A 23,892-nucleotide genomic window follows, 5' to 3' on the forward strand; every position below is an offset into this window, starting at 1 on the left:
GAAGGGCAAACGAAGGATGAACTTGCTTATGGGGTGTGGATGCAGGCAGTCCAGTTGTATGGAAAATCCAGAGTTAACAGCAGTTATGAAAGAGGGCAACATGGTAGTAGCAAACCGGCCAATCACCCAACAAAGACAGGGTACCAGGAGCAAAGGGGAAATTCTCACCCTCAACGTCAAAAGCCCTCTCAATGGAACAAGGCCAGTGAAACCACAAGCGAACCAAGCTCCAACCAAGAGGACATACACGTGGCAGTCAGCCAAGAAGGCATTGCTAAGGAGATGGGGGAAGATCAATTAATGTCTGTCGTGCAGGAATCGAGAAACCTACAAATGGACTGCAACCAGTCAGCTATGACAGCTAGCAATGAGACACATGTCAAAGCTCAGACCAACAGAGCGGGAACAACAAGCAAAAAAGGGAGGGAAAATGAAAATTTAACCCGGGAAAGGAGCTTGGTTATTGGGAGGTTGGAAAAAGAGTATGAGGCCCAGAATAGCGGTGAAGAAGAGGAAGGGATGGAAAATGGGCCAGAGCTAGTACGTCAAAAGCCCAAGGGGAAAAATTGGAAGCGCCAGGCTCGGATTAAATGCGAGAAAGGTGCAGTGAAGTTGGAGACATACTTAAAGAAGAGACCATGTCATGAACAATATGGAATAAGCCCAAACCAGAAAAAACTTAGAATGGCTAGCCCGACTAAGCCAATGCCGAACCAAAAGCAAAAGAGTCCACCTTCAGTAATGCTCAAGCTAGCATGGGAAACGATGTCAGTAGAGGAGTTAGAGATGGCAACCCCAAAAACTACAGACGCAGCGGCGGAGGCTGGTGGCCAGCCCCGCCGACAGCCATGAAAATCCTCAGCTGGAACGTTCGGGGTTTGGGGAATTCCCGGACGTTTCTAGCCCTTCAAAAAATTCTCCAACAACAAAGGCCGTTAATTCTGTTTGTTTGTGAAACGAAATTAACGGCTAAGCAGATGTATGAAACAAGTAGGAAGCTTAAGATTGATAACTGTTTGGCAGTGAATAGAAACGGCAAAGGAGGGGGTTTGGCTATGCTATGGTATAATGAGGCTAATGTGCATGTCACCTCGTACAGCAATCATCATATTGATGCCCGGGTGCAGAGAGAGGATGGTAGCTGGATGAGATGCACTGGCATTTACGGACATCCTGAGATGTCACAAAAACATCACACTTGGATATTGCTGAAAAGGTTAGCAGATTTGTTTGATATTCCCTGGTTATGCTTTGGTGATTTTAACGAGATTCTGCACCCGAATGAAAAACTAGGAGGAAATGATAGAAATGTTAACATGATTAGTGAGTTTAGAGAAGCTTTATGTGAATGCAATTTGATTGATCTGGGCTGTAAAGGGTACCCCTTCACATGGAGTAATGGTAGGTTCGGCCAGCATTTTGTAGAGGAGAGGTTGGACCGATTTTTGTGTAATAAGAAATGGAGAGAAAAGTATGTGGACTGTGCAGTTGTTAATCTAGAGACGTGGACCTCAGACCACTGTCCTATCATCATGGAAGTGCAAGCTAAAGGTAGTGCGTTAAGTTATGCGCGAAAAAGGACCTCAAGAATCCATTATGAGGATGCATGGAGCAGTTATGAGGGCTGTAAAGACATTGTTGATAAGGAATGGAGGAGGCATGGCAACTGGAAATGTGCTGACCCGGTTTGGCTCTTTAAACAAACAACAAAGTCTTCGATGGCTCAGCTTAAAAACTGGAGTAACGCGGAATTTAAAGGGAGGCAGCAAAAGTTAGAAAAGCTGACAGCTAAACTGAAGGAGCTGAGACACAATGGTGTGAATATAGTGACGGGAAGGAAATTAAGAGAGTTAAAAGTCAGATCCAGAACATCTTGCTTGACGAAGAAATTTATTGGAAGCAGAGGTCTCGGGCAAATTGGTTGAAGGAGGGTGATAAAAACACTAAGTATTTCCACGCCAAAGCATCATCTCGAAGACGAAAAAATAAAATCTGGGGTATAGAGGACAATCAAGGTAACTGGATGCAGGAAGAGGAAGAGGTGGAACGAGAATTTTGTAGCTACTTTGCTAACTTGTTCACCACCTCCAGACCAGACCAGAAGCAGGTGGATGCAGCCCTAGAAGATTTGAAGCCAAGAGTCACCGATGAGATGAATGAGCAACTGATGCAGCCATTTACGAAAGAGGAGATTGTGGAGGCGCTGTCCCAGATGTGCCCTACCAAAGCTCCAGGGCCCGATGGACTGCCAGCGGCCTTCTACTAGAAGCACTGGAACACAGTTAATACGGGTGTGGTCAACACATGTCTCCATATCCTGAATGAGCGAGGTAATATCACTCCTCTCAACCACACTTACATTGCTCTGGTTCCAAAGATTAATAAGCCTAGGAAAGTGTCTGAGTTTAGACCCATAAGTCTATGTAATGTAATTTACAGAATCATTACAAAGTCAATTGCAAATAGGCTGAAACAACACCTCCACAAAGTGATCTCTCCATCCCAAAGTGCCTTCATACCGGATAGACTCATAACTGACAACATTATTATAGGATATGAATGCCTTCATAAGATTAGGCACAGTAAAGGGAGAAAAAATGGCCTTGTAGCTCTGAAACTAGACAATAGTAAGGCTTACGATAGGGTGGAGTGGCTGTTTTTAAAGCAAGTAATGCTCGAGCTAGGCTTTGCGGAACCTTGGGTCAACTTGATCATGAGATGCATTACCACATCTTCATTCTCTATTATTATCAATGGGACAGCTAGAGGTATAATTTACCCGCAAAGAGAGCTAAGGCAGGGCTGCCCTCTTTCCCCTTATTTATTTCTCATGTGTGCAGAGGCATTCTCGAACATGCTGCACAGGGCCGAAGAAAAAAGAGTCATCCATGGGCTAAAGTTCAGCAAAGATATCACCATATCTCACCTCTTGTTTGCCGACGACAGCCTTATATTCACAAGAGCCTCAGAAAATGATTGTATGCACCTGAAAAGAATCTTTGAGTGTTATGCCGTTGCCTCAGGTCAGCTCTTTAACTACGACAAATCCTCCATGTTTTTCAGTGGCAACATAACCAATGGGGTCATTACGGCAATTAAGAACATCTTCCAACTGAATGTAGTTTCTAGACATGAAAAATATTTGGGGCTTCCATCCATGGTCGGGAGGAAAAAATCGGGATTCTTCAATGACATTAAGCTGAGAGTGTCCAGCAAGATTGCGGGTTGGCAGCACAAGTTCTTTTCGTGCGGAGGGAAGGAGATATTGATAAAGGCAGTAGCTCAGGCAGTTCCAGCATACGCTATGAGTGTATTCAAAATCCCCATGAGCATTTGCACAGATATTCAGCGAGCAATTGCGAGGTTTTAGTGGAGCAGCAACATAGAGAAAAAGGGCATTCACTGGGCAAAATGGGAGAGGCTAAGCCAAGCTAAACGGAGGGGAGGGCTAGGATTCCGAGACTTTGCAAGCTTTAATCAGGCATTGGTAGCTAAGCAAAGTTGGAGAATTATTCAGTTCCCTGAGTCCCTGGTAGCAAGAGTCTTACAAGCGAGATATTTTAAGGATAACCAGTTCCTTACTGCAAAATTGGGCTCCAAGCCCTCATTCATTTGGAGAAGCATACTGTGGGGGAGACAAGTGATTCATAAGGGGATTAGATGGAGGATCGGGAATGGTCAGCAAGTTCAAATCTATAAAGGGAACTGGATTCCAAAGCCCACGTCCTTTAAACCAGTTTCCCCTCCATCCTTACCAAGTGACACACGGGTAGCTGAGTTGGTCAAGGAGGATAACCAATGGAATGAGGATATGATCCGCCAACATTTTTTGAGAGAGGATGCTGACATAATCTTAAGAATTCCTCTCCCTAGCACACCAATGGCTGACCAAATTCTTTGGCACTATGATAAGAAAGGAATTTACACTGTCAAGAGCGGATACCAAGTGGCCCTGAGGATTAATTTCCCGGATACCCCTTCCTGTTCAGAGCAGCCAGCCAACCAATGGTCGATTATTTGGTCCATGTCCTTACCAGAAAAAATCAAGATCTTCATCTGGAGAGCAGCAAAAAACATACTTCCAACAGCTGAGAACTTATGGAGGAGGAAAATAGTGCCACAACCCGAATGCCAAATTTGTGGAATCAGCATGGAAACTGTTGGTCATGCGTTGGTGGAGTGTAAATCTGCTCGCAAAATCTGGAAAACTACCAAGTTTGATGCTGAGCTTAAACACATTGGTGGCCATGACATTCTGGGCATATTGCATGTGCTGGTGAAAAGAGTGGGGAAATCAGATACAGAGTTGGTGGTTGCTCTTCTCTGGGTAATTTGGGGTGTTCGAAATCAAAGCTTGTTCAAAGGGAAGAGGGAGGACCCTGGCATAGCAGCAGCTAAGGCTGAGGTTGTTGTGGAGTCTTTTAGAAGGATCCAAAGTACTGGGACAATGGCCCATACTGGAGATACATTGGAGAATCATGTATGCTGGAGCCCCCCCCCCCCCTCCAAATTGGTGTAAGATCAATGTGGATGCAGCTGTAAATCTGGAGGATCATTTAGTTGGGCTGGGAATTGTTATACGGGATGCTAACAAGAATTTTGTGGCTGCTGCAATCAAGAATACAAAGCTGTACAGTGGCGTTACCTTTGCAGAAGCAGAGGCAATGAACTGGGGACTGAAAGTAGCTTATGATGCAGGGCTGGCAAACATAATCATTGAATCAGACTCTCTCGAAGCTGTAGATTATGTTAACAACAGGAAGAGTAGCAGAACAGAGATCCAGTGGCTAATTTTGGAAGTTCAGAATAGATTGAAGGAGTTTTGTTCTTGGAAAACACTGCACACGCCAAGGTCTTGTAATGCCATTGCTCATTCTCTAGCAAAGTTAGCTCTAGAGAAAAGTATAACTGTTGTTTGGGTAGGTTCGTACCCCTCAGAAGTCATGAATTTGTTAAACTCTTTTATGGAATGAATTTTATTTTCTTCTCAAAAAAAAAAAAAAGTAACAAAGGCTCTTCCCCAGTAATGGAGGGAATGATATTAGAAGTATCTGTATGGGAGGGAATGAATTCGATTCTTTAACAAGAGACTCACCTTAGAATATTTTAGCCCCCACAATGTTTTTCTAAAATCTTTCTCCCTTGCAAAATGTGAGTAGAGACGTTTCTCGTTTGTAAGGGCTATTTATTTGGACATATACTTTATAAAATTTAATGTAATAATTTAAGTCCCAATTATATATATCAGTGTAATGTCTGTTATAATAACAGTTATAGATATCTATATAATACAGTAATATGATGTGTAATCAGTATTAAAAAAAAAACAGGAGACTCATTCTTTTTCTCATATATATATTAATATATATTACATGTATTAGGTGCAATCTTTTGGTAATAATTATAATTTTATTACTACAGTTTAATAGATTTAAATTTTGGTAAACTTCTGATGGTAATAATTGTATATTTTAAAATGATTACTTATTAAAAGAGACAGTAAATGGAGCGAATTAGCTTACCCGAGCATCAAAATCACATTTCAGGATCAACATAGGAGGAGCCGGGGGGGTGTAGATTGGTGATTGATATTTGATACCTTTGGAAATTGGAACCTCCTTATCAAGTCCTCATTTGGGGTCTCTAAAAGAACACGTAGCATCGAGCTTTAATGGTGATAATGAGATACTTCTGCCCTACCTACCCACTTCAATCTCTTGTTTAATTTATCCCTCTCTTTTCTTGATTTTTAACATTTTTAAAGACACATAAACCTAAAACTATTCTCCAACTTTTTTATTTTTGCCTAATTTTTCTTGAAAATAATGGCTCCCAATCATAAAAGCAATCATGTTGAATGTTTTATAAGGCTTAAAAGAAAGGAACGATCTCTCACTTTCTCACATAGTGCCATTTTTCTTTGTAGATTTGGGGGCATAATGAATGATTAACGATGAATTGTATATACAGTTGTTGTGGCTAAAAGATGTACAATAGAATATAGATAGCTCTTTAGATTCCTAGAATTCCTTATTGGATCTCTCTTACATTTGCTTATATATATATATATATATATATATATATATATATATATATAATTTAGGTGCTATGATAATGAATCCATTATTCCTCTTTTTCTCTTCTGGTTTTATGTGGATGTAGGGTGGTCATAGGCAAAAGTGATTGATGATTAAAGTGGCGATTAACATTAGTGTGAAGCGTTGTCACCTATATATAAACCATCGCAACAAGATATACTTTCATTCTGTAAAGAACGGAGAGAAAAGAATCTTTAAGAAAATGGAGGAAAAATGATGACACTGACTTCAATTTATACTTGTTTGAAACTCAAATAATCTTTAAACTAATTAGAATATATAATTTTAAGCGTATTGTGACTTAATTGCAAGTAAACTAAAATATGATCTTCATATGCAATTACAACACAACATGCACATAAAATTAAGAGTGGAAATTTAAAATCGAACCTCCAACCATTGACATACTTTCCAAACTGATATTTAATTTCTCTGAATCTTTTTTGTAATGGTGTAGCATATGAATAAGATTAAATAGTCTCAAGGACCAAAATATCACTTTCACCATTTTATTTTACATCATCTTTCCATCAAAGATGAAGAGGTGCAAAGTTATCAAAACAGCTGATACACTGCAACTGCTTTCAGAACATGACACATTTTTACTTAAGGAAATGTTAGGCCAAAACGATGTAAACATATTTGCAAGACAAGTTTTTAACAGCCACGTGTTCAACATTAACAACACTGTATAATCTCATATTTATATTTTAGAACATGCTGACGATTTACATAGATGTAGTAATTTTTAAGTTAAAACAACAAGCATTGATTTCAAAATGATGGGCACTCTTTGATTCATTCATAACTCGGGTCACATATTCTCTATAAAAATATATCATAATCCATCGTGAAAGACTATCTCTAATCTCTATATTCTCTAAAGAGAGATGAAGAATAATTAAAGTGTTACAGTTGAATAAAAATCTCAGTGATTGCTTTTGAAGCTAACAAAAGCTATTAGCTGAATATATTACAGCATCATGGGACCAAGTTCATTCAATTTAATATTACTAGATAGAAGTATATCCATTAGAAAGAAAAAGGTGGACCAATTGCTGGGGGAAATTATACAGATCATTCTACATTAATAGCTATCAATTTCACATTCCATTTTTTCACCAGAGAACTGCAAAAATTGAGTGCATTAAATTAAATTAAAATGTGGTCCATTGACAAAATTTAAAGTCCTCCATAAATGAAGAAGTGAGAAAAACTACCTGATCAGACCTAAAGATAGGCTTAAGAGTTAAGAGTCTTTATTTTCAACAATCACCATCAATAACTCTTTCACAAATTCCAACCAATTCAGTATCTCTTATTAGCTATTTTTTATTAAAAAATTAAAAAAAAAAAAAAAAAAAGCTCTCTCTTCAGTGTGTGTGTGTCTATATATATATATTAAGAGTTAAGAGCCTTTATTTTCAACAATCACCATCAATAACTCTTTCACAAATTCCAACCAATTCAGTATCTCTTATTAGCTATTTTTTATTAAAAAAAAAAAAAAAAAAGCTCTCTCTTCAGTGTGTGTGTGTCTATATATATATTATTTTCTCTTGATCGAATTATATTCTGAACAAATAAATTAATTATTGATTAATTATTAATAAATAAAAATTTAAAAGAAATTAAATTTTACCTATACACTACCACTAAAAGATACATGACAAAAAATTATTAAAAGCTCAGTAATACTCAGATCAAGAGAGGATCATGTTCTATATGTATATACACACACCTACAACCGCAAGATTTAATAAAATGATCATGTAGACTTTTAATTTTTGAATAAAAGATAACGAGATCTCATTTTAACTATAATACTAAAAAGTTAGTTTTAAAATTGATAATAATAATTAAAGAAATTAATTTTAAAAAATTTTAATAATAAAAAATAATTTAAATAGTTCAATTTTTCTAGAAGACTAACAATATTAGAATAATTTTAATATATAAATTTATTTTTAAAATATAAATTTATTTTAATAATATAGTTGTATTTATTATAAAAAAATTAAATAGATCATTAGGTTATATAGATTTTACAATTAATAAAATATATCTCATTTATTAATAATGTTAAAATTATATTATATAATATTGAAAATAATTTTAATTTCTATATATTTACTTTAATATTATGTTTTTATTTTTTATAAAGTTTAGTTTAATATAATATAAGATTGTAAAGTATTAAAAAGTTTTTTTAAATATTGAAATTATTTTAAAATGTATATATTGTAACATTTATTTTAATAGTATATTTATATTTGCTATAAAATATTAGAGTTGAATTTTTTGAATTAATAGAATTAAAGGATATTATAGTCAAAAGGGAATCTTGATATCCCATACTGAAAATTTGAGGGTTTTATATGATTATTTCTCTAACCTTTGGAAGTATGAGTATCTTTTTCTCATATTTATAATTAGAATTATGACTAAATAAATTGACTCTAACTATAACTAAATTTTCGATAGAATATCTTTCCACAAAATTCATGAGGAGGTTTGAACCCTTACTCACAAGAGTAATAAAGAAAATAAATAATAATGATAATGGAATCAATTTTTTTTGGACTCTTTGGATTATTTGAAGACAATCTATTAATTATTCACTTAAAGTTAAGTACTTAAAGTAATAAGCTTGTATGGGGACGCAGACTATGTCAAATTTCAAGAAATATTCTCATCGAAAAGTAGAATGAATGAGAGAATCAAATCCTCCCACTTGCCTGAATTTGAGGTTCTTGAACTCGATCATCTAACTAGGCCTTCATCATTTGCAAATTAGCCATGTTATGTTCAAATTATAAAATTCCTTTGAAGTAATATATAAAAAAAATGTGCACATGCTCATTTTTCTTACCTAATTCAACAAGTGATGATGATTAGTCCATCGCAAATTTCCATAAACTAGTTCAAGTGAAATTCCCCAATTTTATATTTATTTATTTTTATTTACCAGCAGAATGTCGGCATTTAAATTGACAAAGTACTAAACATTCTCTCCAGTCCCACCTATTTGACTAATGGTAAGAAACTTTCTACGTCCTGTCCACACCAGCATTAAGGGAGGTGAATTTGTGACTGCCGCACATGTGTCAAGCTCCCATTGAAGTGTCGTGGGCTTTAAAGCTCAATTCCCTCTAATGGAAGGAATATGATTATCTCATTATCTGAATTTTACTAATTTTTTAAAAAAATTTTGTTATGTGTCTTTTAGTGATAGTGTATGAATAATATTTAATTTTTTTTTATTTTTTTATTTATTAATAACTAATCATCAATTGAGTTATTTGTTCAGGATATGATCAGATTACGAGAGAATTCTATTACTATTAAATGTAATTCTTTTTTATTTAAAAGGTATCATTATTTTCGAAGATGTACTACAACTTTGCCACCTAATGTCCGAGGACAAGGAGTCGAGTCTTTATAAGCCTAAATTTTGAGGTATGCTTAGCCGAATTTAAAGTATACGGTAATATTGTAGAAATGTAACTTTTCAATAGACTATTAATCAATTTCAATATTAATAAATTTCAGTGTAACTTCAAAATGTCAAAGCACGACAATTTCAAACAGATGCTATAAGATTTTTAACATATATCACCCTAGTTTTGATTTTTAACAATTATCGGATCCAAATGTCTCTTTATGATATTTGATTCTGCGAGAAGAAACATTGAAACAAATGACTGAAAAGAAAAAGAAAAGGCCAGATTCTTGTGAGTTTAAATAACCTTTTTCGAATTCTGTTCTCACACACAGGAGGTGGAAACAAACCAGATGAGAGTGAGATGATGAAGTCAGTCACGCCTACGCTCTTCGATTAAAGTATAATATATATATATATATTTTTTGGTGTTTTTTGGGGTAATAACATCTGAATTCCCGTAATCTGTATTATTTTTTTTGACAAATAAAGATATTATGTGTCTGTATAATCTCCAAACTTTACTCGAAAAATAATTGAGAAAGTGAAAAAAAAAGGCCCAGTCCTAGCTTGACTAAATATTTATGAGGACATAAAAGTAGCCCCAATGATTAGTGTTAAAAATTATATGTTTATTAAGGGATAAAAATGTTATTTTATGATATTACTGTAATTTATATTTGTAATTGTGTAACATACTGTGAATTTTTAATTATTTTTCTAAATATTTGATTATGTGTATTTTGTGTGTTTATTAGGTAATAATAATAATTTCATGCAATTTGAGGCTCCAAACAAATGTACATATATCAAATTTAGATTCCGAAAGTCCTAGAAATTATGTCATTATCGAGGAGAAACCGAGACTTTTGTTGTAAATTTTTATATTTTTATCATGGTAAATGTGATAATTGTAAAATTATAAGTTTTTATCATGTTAGGTATGATAATTGTTAGTGAAATATGTTGGATATGCTTGAGTGGATTAAGTTAGGTTTATGTTTTATTAGTGGGATTATTAGTAGGACAAATGTAAGGTTAAGACGTAATTATATTTTTTTTTTATTTGTGTGGTGTGGATTTACCATGTAATAGTATAAATAGAAAAGGGGTCACACACATCTTCACATATCTCTTCTCTTCTTTCCCCCAAAATTCTTCTTCTCATCTCTCTTTATAATATATTTTCAATAAATAAAATTAGTTTTATTTTCAAATTTCAAGTATTTTTTAATTATGTCTTTTTTTTTTGTTTTTAAAGAAAATTCCTTTTATTTTAAATATGTTTAGCTAAATATTAGTAGTTAGGGGAAGGTGAAACTCTTAGTAAAAATATGGTTTAATCAACTTCCATTTTTAATTTTATAAATTAAATTGTTTTCTATTTAATTTTATCCATATTTTATATTTTGAAATTTTAATTTATTGTAAACAAACATGGGAGTTTGGCACAATGAATTCTTAATATCTTAGTATAAAGTATGGTAAAATGATATTTTGACTTATTGTAAACAAGTTAAGTTTTGGCACATTAAGTTCTTAATTCATAATAAAATAAATGGGAAAATAATTTAAACTTATACAATTAATCTTTTGAGAAATGTAATAAAAAATAAAAAGAATTTGTTAAATTGTATTTATTACTAAGAGTGGATCAATAACCCTAATTAATTCAATTTCATAATTTTTCTTAAACTAAATTACATATTTTTATTTTTAATTTTAATTTTTTTATAAACTTAAATAAACAAATTAAATCATTTCTCTGTGGATTAATTTCGGACTCACCAAAATATATTATAATTAAACACTCTTATACATGAAAGAAAATCAAATATTTTTAAGTCGTGTCACCCGACTAGTGGCCTGAAGGGGGAATTTTGTTATCTGCATAAGCCAAGCTTGGGACCTAAATGGCACAAATGAACAACTTATATTTTCATTTGAAGAAATATGAAAAGGGATCGATGTTTTGGCTGTCAGCCCATTGTTTCAAACAGAAACCAGAAAATAAAAAAGAAAAGAAAAAAAGAATGCGGGTGGGTGTTTGTGAAAATTTTGTCAGAGGTGGGCAGCTCGCGGTACGTGTTTTGTCTGGCACCGAGAAAGCCAAGGCCTGGGGCTTCGCCTTCGCTCCCAATTGTTGTTAACTCCACTACGGGACATAATCAGTTAATCACCTGCAACTATTAACCCCCGCATTATTTATTCTCCAACGTGGCATTCTACTGTGTGCTGGACCCCACCTGATCGCGGGTAGCAGCCGGGTCCTGATCTGATTTGATGGTGAACTGGAGCGAGAAAATTAAGGAATGTGCGGATGAAGATTCATCTTTGTTTGAGATTGGGCCCCTTTTTATTCAACTACTAGAAGATCACGAGTATTGGGATGGCCGATGGGTCATCCTGCTTCTTGGGGTCTTGGCGACCTTTTTTTTTTTTTTTTTTAAATTTTTTCCCCCAATATTATTTGAATAGGAAAAAATATATATAATAATTTATTTACAATGCTCCCAAGTTTGTGGTTTTGATCTGGATCATCAATTTCTTCTTAAAATAGAGCAGCTAATTTTATGATAATACGATGAGTAAGGCACTTTCATATCTTGTTATTTCATTGAGTTAAGACTTAGATCTTTAGAGCACTCGAGGTGACAATTTTAATTTTAGGCCACACACTTGAGACACTGTACTGTCTGCGTACGCGCAGCTGGCAGTTGGCCGCCTTCATCTAATTGGTACCCATGCGCTTGCGAGCGGAAATTCTTTTAACCAAGCTCCAATTAATATGCATGCTACCGTATTGGACCACATTGGTCATTACCATTTTGTTTACACATTCCTCCTCTCCATTAAAAAGCTGATTTTATTATGACAAAGTAGCATAAAATGATAAATTAATTAAACAATAATAGAAAGGATCACGATATTTCACCACCAAAAAAACAAAAAAAAAATTGAAAATTGGGTATAAAGATTGAAGAACGAGCGAACATGGTGCATGAACGAGAAGGCTTTGTCTCTCAATCATTGACGTTGTAACCATTCATTGGAGGCTCACTGGCATTACCTCATTCGCAGGTTATTCCTGTGAGAAACCCCATCTCATTTATTATTCCAGATCGGTATGCATCACTAATTTCCTCTTGTAGGCTCCATTTTGCCACCACTTCTTGAATTCCCTATAATTATAATTATTGATGGGTTTTACTTTTATCTTCTTTAGGATGAAATTTCCTTATTAAACTGTTTAATTTTTATGGGTAGAAACTCAATAAGTTTATTTAAACGTTACTGACGCTAGAGCTTGTAAATAGGTTGATTGACTAAAAATTGGTTAGTGAATAAAATAAGTTCTCAACAACTCATTTCACGCAAAAAAAAAAAAAAAGACTGAGACGAGATTTTATAAATGAGACAAAAGAATACGAAAATCAGCCAAATGAGCATAAAGATGAGTAGTTTAAAAGTAGAGCTAAAAACTGATAAAATTAAAATATACATAATTGCATATGGAACATGTCCATATTTATATTTAGGTAAATGACTCAATCAATATACATGATTGCATACAAAGATAATTGAAAACTAATGCTCTGATTTTATTTTTACAAACCACTTAGTTAATTCAGAAGGTGAAGTTTTACGAGGATTATGGTAAAAATTCCTCCAATGCCTTATTAAATATTAGGGTGTGCAATCATGAAGTTAGTTTTCCTCTGGGTTATAAGAATTTTATAGTGAATAAAGTCAATTTTTATGGTATTTCTCATGATGTTAACCGTAGTTGTAAACGGATTTTTTTCCGATGTTGTAATGGAGCTTTTTTTTTTTAATTACATGAGACTAATTTATATTACATAAGATTACTACTGATACTACATCAAATTATTACTGATATTTACAATTAGATAATTAACTAAATTTCACATTATTTAATATTCAAGAGACGTATATCTACTCTACTCACGTTTTGAAAGGAAGAATAAAATCTTCACTCGATTATCTCCATAATTGAGGAAAAAATTAAGGCCCCATAATGTTTTGTGGGGGCTTGAATTGCCTGCCTATGACACTAGCCACTCGGCCTTTCTAATCAAGCTTAGAGTTTTAAGTTTTGCCATGCAAAGCTTAAATGTTGTATTTAAAGCCTATTGAGACATGAGATGTATGATGTATTATTTGCCAATTTGGCCCTTTTAATATAATTTATTATTTGAATAATAATATCAATAGGATTGTATTAAACCATCACCAAAAAATTATTTTTAATTTTACTCTTCAAATATTTGTTTGGATATTTATGTAATAAATAGAAGAGTGAAGAAATAAACCATCTCCTAAAACATTCTTTAAATAAAAATAAATTTATAGTATTTTAATTAAAAATTTTCTCTACTTAAATAATAGCAATGTAGCACTTTTTGTCTTCAACAATGATGAGATAAAAAATAAATAATAACAATATTGAAGAGAAAAAAATATAATCTCTCTGAAAAGTCTCTTGAAACTTTTATTATTGGTGTGACTGTTCAACTAAAAGTGGAATTTAATTTGGAGAGTTTTTTGATGATGCTCAAAATTAAAAAAATTAATAAAAAAATAAAAGCTCATATAATTTTATTTTTCAAATGCTTATTTATTTATTTATATGGCAAATGACACGATAAAAAAATAAGGGTGCGTTTGGAATTGAGGCTGGACAGTTGTAACTTTTAAGATGCAGCACTAAAATATTTGGTAAAACTAACTGTTGTACATTGGAAGCTATATTAATATGAATTTTCACTTGTATAATAAAAAATATATTATATCTTTAATAGTTTTGTAAAAATTATTATTTAAAATTTATTTTTACTATATATTATTAATTTTTATTTATATTTATAATTTTTTTCTACAATAATTATAATTTAAAAAGTACAATACATCAATACCAAACGCATTCCTTTATTATATTATTTTAGTCAAATTATTTTCAACCAAATTTTATTACCCTCGTCTTTTTCAACATCGTAATTAAGATACTCCCCTTTTTTCTATATTGATAATATAAAAATAACATTAATTAATTAAAATTAATCTATAAACAGATGACATTTTTTATTCTTTCCATCATAACGAGCATTAATTAAAAACACATTAATTAAGGTTAAGTCCTTCCATCAATTGAAGCATCAGCTTAATTACTAAAACTAACCGTTAATCCACCCCATAGATGAATTGATAACTAGAAGTGGCAGTGGCACCCACAGGCCACAGCCACCAGGCCCACCACGGCCCCCATCGAGCAGCACGTCATCTCTACCGATCAAATCCCGCCGTACGACTCAAACACCAGACTGTACAACACTCCCCACTGAGTGTTGACAGTCAACCGTATAATTGACCATCATCCTATTTCCAATTTTACCCCTATTTTCCTCGTTTTTTTTTTTTTTCTATTCCAACAAGCAGTCTTTACTTTTCTTGACAATATTAACAACATAAGTTCCGATTATTCATAATTTCCAAGGTATCAACATAACTTTTGCATTTTTGTTAGATTAGTCTCTCGCCTCTTTTAAACCAACTTAAATATCTTTGAGTAACATACAATAACTTTACGATGTCAAACTCAGTAACATAGAGCTAATCTCCACTATTTCAGTAAAAATCAACTACGATCACATGAGAGAATTAGGTGATACGAATATTTTATTCTCGTAAGTTTAACATTTAAGTAACATAAATATCTCTCTCTTAAATTAAAAAAAATTCACTCGAATTGACTTTATACATAAGCTTCAAAATGAGCTCAAATAATTTGCCAAAGTCTGATAATTATCCAACTAAATTAGTAATTCAAAATAACGGTAAAAATCCACAACGAACATATTTCATATATAAAAGGACTATCGATTTTCCGAGGAAAAAGTAAAACATTAAGGACCTGTAAGATAATGGCCCATTATTTTTCTTTAGTCCAGAATCTCAAGCAGAGCCTTTTAACACTTTCAGCTCCTCTATAAAATCGCCGATCAAGCTTCACTCTGTAATGCCTTTCGCTCGCTAACAACACATACAAAACAACTCTTCTACATTCCCTTTCATTAAAAAACCTCAAACATGGACAAGCCCGTACCCATGCCCGAACCTTGGCGACCCGACTCGTTACTGTTCCGCCCGCCGGAGACGCCCCGCGAGCCGATGGAGTTCCTATCGCGGTCTTGGAGCGTCTCGGCTGTCGAAGTCTCGAAAGCACTGGCCCCACAGCACCCGCAGCTGATCCTGTCGAAGACTCCGAGCAGCGTCATACAAGAAGACTTGGCCGCCGAGCTCGAAGACCAAAATGGCGCCGTTTCGGGTAACCCCTTCTCCTTCGCTTGCTCCGAAACTTCGCAAATGATCATGGAGCGTATCATGTCACAGTCGGTAAGTTCAAAGTGCACGTCTCCCACTAAATTACAATTTTCTTTTTTTTTTATTTTGGGTTGTGTGTCTTTTAGTTTTTTGTTTTCTCGGTAACACGTTGTCGTCTTTTGCATTTTAGCAGCAAGACGTTTCTCCGCGTACGTCCGGTCGGCTCTCACACAGCAGCGGTCCGTTAAACGGCGGCGGTTCATTAACCGACAGCCCCCCTGTTTCTCCATCGGAAATCGACGACGTGAAGGTTCGTTTAGTTCATCTGACAACAAAGAACCAAAACATGAAACACAAAAGCAAATGACTCTTGATAATTATTTGGGCTATGGGGATTGATTAGTTTAATTACCGAGTTTTAAAAAATTGTGAAGTGTGCTGTGTGTTTTTTTATCTCTTTTAGGATACAAAAGCGCTGAGTTACTCCTGAATACTGACTCGGAAACAAACATATCTCAGGCTTTCTCTCTAACCAACGCTGCTTTAATCAACACTTACACTCGGCAGCATTTGTTTTGATTTGCTTTCTTCAATAATACAAAAGTAAAAAACACCACTTTTTTTTTCTTTCTTTAATCCCAAGAAATCCATTTTTCTCTTCATATTTTCTTTTCAGGTATTAGGAAGTGAGGTTCCTCCATATTTTCCTTTATTATAATTTTGATGTGATATTAGAAAATCAGTTCACTTTGATCCTTTGAAGCTATAAACAACCACGCGGTGTGACTCTGCATAATTAGTTAAAAATGAATAATATAATAGGATTAATTTTATTATAGGCCTGGCTTACTTTTTTTAATTGATGGATGATTATTATTGTTTTACCAAGTTTTTGTACAGAAACGGAAAATGCAAAATTAGAATTTTTATTTGTGGTGGGTGCAGCAAAATTTGCTTAATTTTAAAACCGAAAAGAAAAATTGGAAGAAAGTATTAACGATAACAAATTTCTATGTCCAATCACTGGCGTTGGTTCTCTGTGCAGTTCTGTCGTAACAACAATAACAACAGCAGCGCTAACAACATTCACGGGGGGTATCATCACCATCAGCTGAACACCGGCTCAACTTTTCGTACACCCGCCGCCGCCGCCTCCGCCACCCCCGTCGCCGCCGCCGGGGGGAAGACGGTGGGGAGGTGGCTCAAGGACCGGAGGGAGAAGAAGAAGGAAGAAGCCCGCGTCCACAATGCCCAGCTTCATGCGGCTATCACCGTGGCCGGTGTTGCTGCGGCCGTGGCTGCTATCGCGGCCGCCACCGCTGCGTCATCTGGGTCCGGAAAGGACGAGCATATGGCGAAGACTGACATGGCTGTAGCGTCTGCTGCTACCCTTGTTGCTGCCCAATGCGTGGAGACTGCCGAAGCCATGGGTGCTGAGCGGGAGCACTTGGCTGCCGTCGTTAGCTCCGCCGTTAACGTCCGTTCCGCCGGCGATATCATGACCTTAACTGCCGGGGCAGCCACAGGTACGATCAAGTTTTTATTCGAAAGTTTGTAATATTTCATTATGCATATAGTTTTGTTTTTGATGGGTGTTAATTATGAAATGTGTATAGCATTAAGAGGGGCGGCCACGTTGAAGGCACGTGCGTTGAAGGAGGTGTGGAATATAGCGGCAGTGATACCGGTGGAGAAAGGGATGGGAGGAGGCAATAATAATGGTGGCGGTGGTAGTAAAGATGGTAGTTCAAATGGTAGTTTCAGCGGTGAGCTTGTTCCTGAAGAGAATTTCTTAGGTATTTGCAGTAGAGAACTGCTTGCCAGAGGCTGTGAGCTCCTCAAACGCACCCGCAAAGGTAACATTTCTCAATTAATCTTGTTCATTGTGTTTTTGAGTTTTTTTTCCCTCCAAATTTACTTTCACTTGTTCTTTGTTTGAATAGGATTATGTTGTGTTTTGATGATTAGTAAATTAGATTTTAGTAATTTCTTGCTAGTTGTGAAAGTGATGCCTTTGCCGTATTTATTTGGTTCCTGTCTTTTTATGTGGTTTGATTTTTCAGCAGGATAATTTCTTACTATTCATTATAATTACTGATCCAAGTTATGGGGCACATAGAGGAATGCTTTGTTGATCATTTTATCTTTATCTTAATGGATTGTGGCATGTTTTGCAACCAACATCATGGCTGGTAAAAGGGACATGTGAAATTAATCTTGTCATTAGATTCATTTTAGTGATCAAATTTCAATACTGAGTAAAGAATCTGTTTCGGTAGAATTTACAAGGCTATCCTATATGATTGTTTACTGTGGTTGATTGATCTTTTGATCATTGCAGGGGATCTCCATTGGAAAATAGTTTCTGTTTATATCAACAGGTTGAACCAGGTACGGAATTCTAAATTCAAATTATGTTCTTTAATTTTTATCTGATAGATCATATCATGCAATTATTTGGTCATCAATAGAACTTTAGCGTGATGAGTGTGAATCTGATGAGTTAAAAAGGTTCTTGGCAAAAGGTTAAAATTCTGAACATGATGAAAGAAATGGTTCTGCTGTTACTGTATTTCTTTCTTCTTTCTCTGTGATCTTTAATTTTGTGAGAGCTTCCTTTTTGTGTAGGTTATGTTGAAGATGAAGAGCAGGCATGTTGCTGGGACCATCACAAAAAAGAAAAAGAGTAAGTAAATTACTTTTGTCTTTCTTCAATAATGTGAAAACAGAATTGGAGGTGGGTCTGCTTCTATTTTGGGATTTGAGAAAGCAGATTGGCACTAAAGTAGAAAAGATCAAAAGGGTTTAGCTTTAGTTGTATCTTTATTGAATTACAGGATCGAAAGTGTTCTCCTCTAATGTATTTTTCTCTTTTCAATTTTACAGATGTTGTATTGGAGGTGATCCCGGATATGCCTGCATGGCCAGGCCGCCACTTGCTTGAAGGCGGCGAGGACAGGAGGTACTTCGGGTTGAAGACCGTTTTGCGTGGAGTTGTAGAATTTGAGTGCCGAAGCCAGAGGGAGTACGATATATGGACTCAAGGCGTTGCAAGGCTACTGAATGTTGCTGCAGAAAGAAGCAATAGACATAGAATTTAAACTATTGTTTACATGAGCGGGATAATTTGGCAAATGGGAGGGGGATATGGGATTATTGGGGAGTTTAGGATCAAAAGCCCTTTTAACAAAGTATGAGATGTTCTAGTACCAAATGTTGGGCTGTTTTGCTTGGGTGTTTCTTGTTGTAAAAAAAGGTTTCAAATATTAATTAAAGATGAGTTATCCAAAGGGGTCTCTTTGAGCTGTGGGGGGATAATATTTTGTACTTTTTGTAAGTTAATTTTGAACTGGAAAGAGTAAAGTGATTTTGAATGAAAGCAAAGCAAGAAAGGAAAAATGCCATGTGATGCCCGGCCATTGTTGTTTCACTGTTGTGGAAAGAAAAGGAGTACCTTGGACTGAGATGGTCAAAAAGAGAAGAAAGGAATCCCATTTTGAGGAAAGAATAAATATTGAAGACAGAGACATGCCCTAATGGCTGATTCTACGAGCTTTTTTTTTTTTTAATTTTATTTGTAGGCTGATGCTTTTGTCCTTTTTCCACTTTGATTTTGGCTCTTAGTTTTAGATTTTCAGTATGGTGGAACCATAATTGTCTAGATTTGTAATCTTCCACTTTATATTATAGTTTTGTTTGGATTAAGTGATCAAGGAGTCAAGGACTGGTGAAATATTTTATTTTATTGAAGAGTGAGATCCTCTTACTGTCAGAGGAATGTGCGAATAAATCAAACTAAGTTTTCAAAGAATGGCCCTCATGGCTCTTTTTTATAGTGAGTTTGTATATTTGTTATTATAAAAACATTTAGTCAAAAGTAGCACCACAAAAATTCATCTTCAAAGATTAAGTTGTCAAGTATTTTTTTTTTTCCTTTTCCTGTAGCCTCTGTTTTAGGTTCATTGTGCAAGTTTGCTGTATTCAATTATTCTAATTCTGCTCCTCTCTTAATCTCTCTTATTGGATTAATTAACCACGTACTTGTGATTATTGTTGTTGGAGCCCATCTGCAGAAAATTCAATTGAGTGGCTAAAAGAGACGGGACATGTAGCCCAAGCAAAAATTTGGATTATTTATTCTAAATATGGGAATCTTGCTCTTAAGGAAATGAGTACATAATTTAATTAGAACCCACTATAAGAAAATGGACCGTCCTTGAGATCATTGCATGGTTTAATCACGTCATCATCACCAAGTAAACTTTTCGGCTTCATAAACCCAGCATGAGCTGAGACAACAATTAACATCTGACCACTAAAATTTTACCAATTTCAAATTAACCGCACTAAATTTTTTCTTTTTATCATAAATAGCCAAACAATATGAAAAATTTCTTGTGCTTTCTCTTCTAAAAGAGGAAGCCTTACCCATTCCCATGTTGTCGATTATAGGCAACTCATACTTTTTTAGATTAAAATTACTCTTCTTTTTTTTTTTTTTTATAAAAATTATCCCTATAATTCACTCACACACAACAAACATCCATTACTAAGCAAATTTGGTTTCATTTCAATCACCGAAGACAAAATTAAGCATCATTAATTTACGAATTTGACCACTAAAACTTAATCAATTTTAGACTGAAAGAGAGCTAAGAGACAAGCACCTATAAAAGTATAAATTTACGAATCTGACCGCTAAAACTTTCAATTTCAAAACTAATCACGCTAGACATTTTCTATTATAAATAATCAAACATATGATTTTCGGATGAAATTACCCGTAAAAGTCACTTCACATGCAACAAACGTCCATTACTCTCATGGTGCGTTTACTTCCTAGATTGGGGAATCAAAATCTGAAATCAGAATAATTGACGGCGTTTACTTCACAAAATAGAACTGGGAATCGGAATCAAAATCATGGGGCCCACCACAATTTGAGAATAAGGAATGAGAAACTCATTCCCAATGGGAGGTGGGAATGAGTATTCCATTCCCAGAAATGACTATTTTGCCCTCTCCCAAAATTAAAAATACCCATATTGTCCTTATTTATAATTAATTAATATATTATTAACAATAATTATTAATAATTATAGTTTTTGAATAAATAATCACAATAATTAATATATTATGATTATAATTAATTCATATATTATAATTAATTAATTAATATATTATTAACAATAATTATTAGTAATGATAAATAATCAAAATAATTAATATATTATTATTAATTAATATACTACTATAATAATTATATTAATAATTAATTAATATAATTGTTAATAATAATTAATATATTAATATATTATTAACAATAATTATTAATAATTATATTTTCTTATAAATAATCACAATAATTATTATATTATTCATAATTAATTAATTAATATACTACTATAATAACTATTAATATAATTATTATAATTGGTTAAAATATTATTAATTAATTAATTAATATAATTTTTACTGTTAATTAATATATTAATATATTATTAACAATAATTATTAATAATTATAATTTTTTATAAATAATCACAATAATAAATATACTTTTATTATTATTAATTAATTAATATAATTGTTACTGTTAATTAATATATTAATATATTATTAACAATAATTATTAATAATTATAATTTTTTATAAATAATCACAATAATAAATATACTTTTATTATTATTAATTAATTAATATAATTATTGCTATTAATTAATATATTAGTATATTATTAACTATAATATATTAATAATTACCATTAATCAATTAATATATAATTTTAATAATTATTAATATAATTATTTCAATTAATTCATATATTATTATTAATTAGTTAATATACTATTATAATAATTATTAATATAATTATTACTATTAATTAATATATTATTAAGAATAATGTATTAATAATTATAGTTTTTGAATAAATAATCACAATAATTAATATATTTTTATAATAATAATTAATATAATTATTATAATTAATTAGTATATCATTATAATTAATTAATTTTTTACAATTAATTAATATATTATTCACAATAATTATTATTAATAATAATTTTTGAATAAATAATCACTATAATTAAAATATAAAATAATAATTATGATAATAATTCATTAAATACTTTTTAGTAATTTGTTACATTCTAATTCATTCCGATTCCGATTCTAAGATAAAATAAACACATCAATGAGATTTCATTACATTCCAATTCCAATTCCTATAGGTCAAATAAATAACTTATTCTGATTCACATTTCTCATTCCCATTCCAGTTCATTTCGAATCCAGCTCATTCCGATTCCAGCTTATTTCGATTACTGACAAGTAAACGCAGCATCAGTCTCATTCAACTATGAAAAAAGTCTTTTTTACCCCTTGAGTTTGATACAATAACTAATTTCATTCTTATTATTTAAACAATAACCTATTTTATCTTTATTTTTTAAATAAAACCTCAAAACACCCTTATGTTAATTTACCATTAGTTTACTATGTAATTCATTGAGGCAAAATATGATTTTTTTTAAAAAATCAAAGATATACAAACTATTTTAAAATAAAACACTCAAACGTAATTAAATAACATATGATTTTATGCCTAAATTTAAAATTTAAGGGTAACTTAATGAATAAATAATAATAACACGAAATTTTGTGTGTGTGTGTGTGTGTGTACGCACACACATACATATATTTCACAGGCACTAAATAATATGTCCTTTAACTTTTTCTGACTTTAATATAATCAAGATAAATAAATAATTAATTAATCAATATTGTTATTTTACCAAAAACAAACATAAGCTCCTTCGTCTACTTAAAAAACACAAACTAAAGACATAAAAACACATAATTAAAATACTACAAAATAATTTAATGAGCGCATTCACGCATATGTGTAGGTGTGTGTTGCATATTCTTTAATTTTATTTTTGTTTGATTAAGTTATCCTTAAACTTTAAATTTATGCAGAAAATCATATATTATTTTATTGTATTTGAGAGTTTTATTTTAAAATAGTTTGTATATCCTTAATTGAAAAATAATATTTTACCCTCAATGAATTACAAAGTAAACCAACAGTAAATTAACGAAAGGATTTTTTAGGATATTTTTTGAAAAATAGTGATGAAATGAGCTATTGTTTAAATAGTAAGGGTGAAATGGACTATTGCATCAAATCCAAAGGTTGAAAGGGGTTTTTTCCATTCAAACTATTCAAAACTTCAATACATGCTAAAAATTATGCATCTCTCATCATCTCTCTCACGTTCATTAAACAATTGTGGTTTCTATAGTTAAAGATAAAATTATTCATCATAAATTTTGGACGGCAATAAGTTAAGATTAATGACTTAATGTATGTTTTAATAGAATGTTAATTTTGTATTAAGCTGTTTTTTTTTTTTTTTTGTAGATTTTATATACACTGTCTTTTTTTTCCCCCCATGTATAATACACTCGGTTTGAGTTAATAGAACCCAATTTACCAAAAATCTATGAAAAATGCATAATTTTCGAGATTGAAGACAAACCTAGAATCTTTGGGTAGCGACACTCTTTTTCCTAGTAAATATTAATTAAATTAATCTTCGTAATTCAAACTCACTAATTATATTATGGGTACTATCTAGTTGAGATAATAAAATCTTTTGTTTTGAAAATAATATGTTTACAGTTCGAACTCACATGGTGGAGAGAGGATTGTGTTGTTATTAGGCAAATAAAAGAAAATTCACTGACTATATTAATTATAGAAAAATTAAGATTTAGATTTTATAGAATCAATATTCAATAAGGAGAGATAAGGGAAAAAATAAAAAATGAAGTGTGTTTAAAGCTTCAATCTTATTGCGGCCTGATGAATCTCTCACAGTATAAGGAAATTAATTATTTGAAAAAATACAAGACTTTTTTTTTTAATACAAAAAAAAAATACAAGACTTAAATTGATGAGATTGAGAAAATCAAATTAAGGTTCAGTGCAGTGCATGAACC

At 32.8% G+C, this 23,892-nt stretch overlaps 2 protein-coding genes across 4 annotated transcripts; both read left to right on the forward strand.

Annotated features, from left to right (window-relative positions):
• The first annotated feature begins 430 nt into the window (after positions 1 to 430).
• LOC127902042 (uncharacterized) lies at positions 431 to 3,389 on the forward strand. 2 transcript variants are annotated; one of them, XM_052440424.1, is made up of 2 exons: positions 431 to 3,023; positions 3,123 to 3,389. In XM_052440424.1, exon 1 carries the CDS (start codon positions 756 to 758, stop codon positions 1,923 to 1,925), a length of 1,170 nt encoding a protein of 389 aa, XP_052296384.1. In that variant the 5' UTR covers positions 431 to 755; the 3' UTR covers positions 1,926 to 3,023; positions 3,123 to 3,389. The 2 variants fall into 2 exon arrangements, with proteins under 2 accessions (XP_052296384.1, XP_052296383.1); XM_052440423.1 differs by having other exon boundaries at positions 431 to 2,330; positions 2,841 to 3,389.
• A 12,152-nt stretch (positions 3,390 to 15,541) lies between these two features.
• On the forward strand, positions 15,542 to 19,693 carry LOC102621060 (VAN3-binding protein). 2 transcript variants are annotated; one of them, XM_006489382.4, is made up of 7 exons: positions 15,542 to 15,954; positions 16,073 to 16,192; positions 16,928 to 17,408; positions 17,499 to 17,738; positions 18,224 to 18,273; positions 18,511 to 18,568; positions 18,769 to 19,693. In XM_006489382.4, the coding sequence occupies exons 1-7, from the start codon at positions 15,649 to 15,651 to the stop codon at positions 18,981 to 18,983; spliced, it is 1,470 nt and encodes a 489-aa protein (XP_006489445.1). In that variant the 5' UTR covers positions 15,542 to 15,648; the 3' UTR covers positions 18,984 to 19,693. The 2 variants fall into 2 exon arrangements, with proteins under 2 accessions (XP_006489445.1, XP_006489446.1); XM_006489383.4 differs by having other exon boundaries at positions 16,076 to 16,192.
• Positions 19,694 to 23,892: the final 4,199 nt, after the last annotated feature.

The sequence above is a fragment of the Citrus sinensis genome, chromosome 1 (genome assembly GCF_022201045.2).
Source record: "Citrus sinensis cultivar Valencia sweet orange chromosome 1, DVS_A1.0, whole genome shotgun sequence".
In the NCBI taxonomy this organism is placed as follows: domain Eukaryota; kingdom Viridiplantae; phylum Streptophyta; class Magnoliopsida; order Sapindales; family Rutaceae; genus Citrus; species Citrus sinensis.

What these genes read in the sequence shown, in the direction of transcription:
- LOC127902042 (XM_052440424.1), top strand. Translation starts at nt 756, where the DNA reads ATGGGAAACGATGTCAGTAGAGGAGTTAGAGATGGCAACCCCAAAAAC.
- LOC102621060 (XM_006489382.4), top strand. Translation starts at nt 15,649, where the DNA reads ATGGACAAGCCCGTACCCATGCCCGAACCTTGGCGACCCGACTCGTTA. An exon ending in CGGAAATCGACGACGTGAAG is followed by an intron (nt 16,193 to 16,927) that starts GTTCGTTTAGTT and finishes TTCTCTGTGCAG; the next exon opens with TTCTGTCGTAACAACAATAA. An exon ending in CCTCAAACGCACCCGCAAAG is followed by an intron (nt 17,739 to 18,223) that starts GTAACATTTCTC and finishes TGATCATTGCAG; the next exon opens with GGGATCTCCATTGGAAAATA.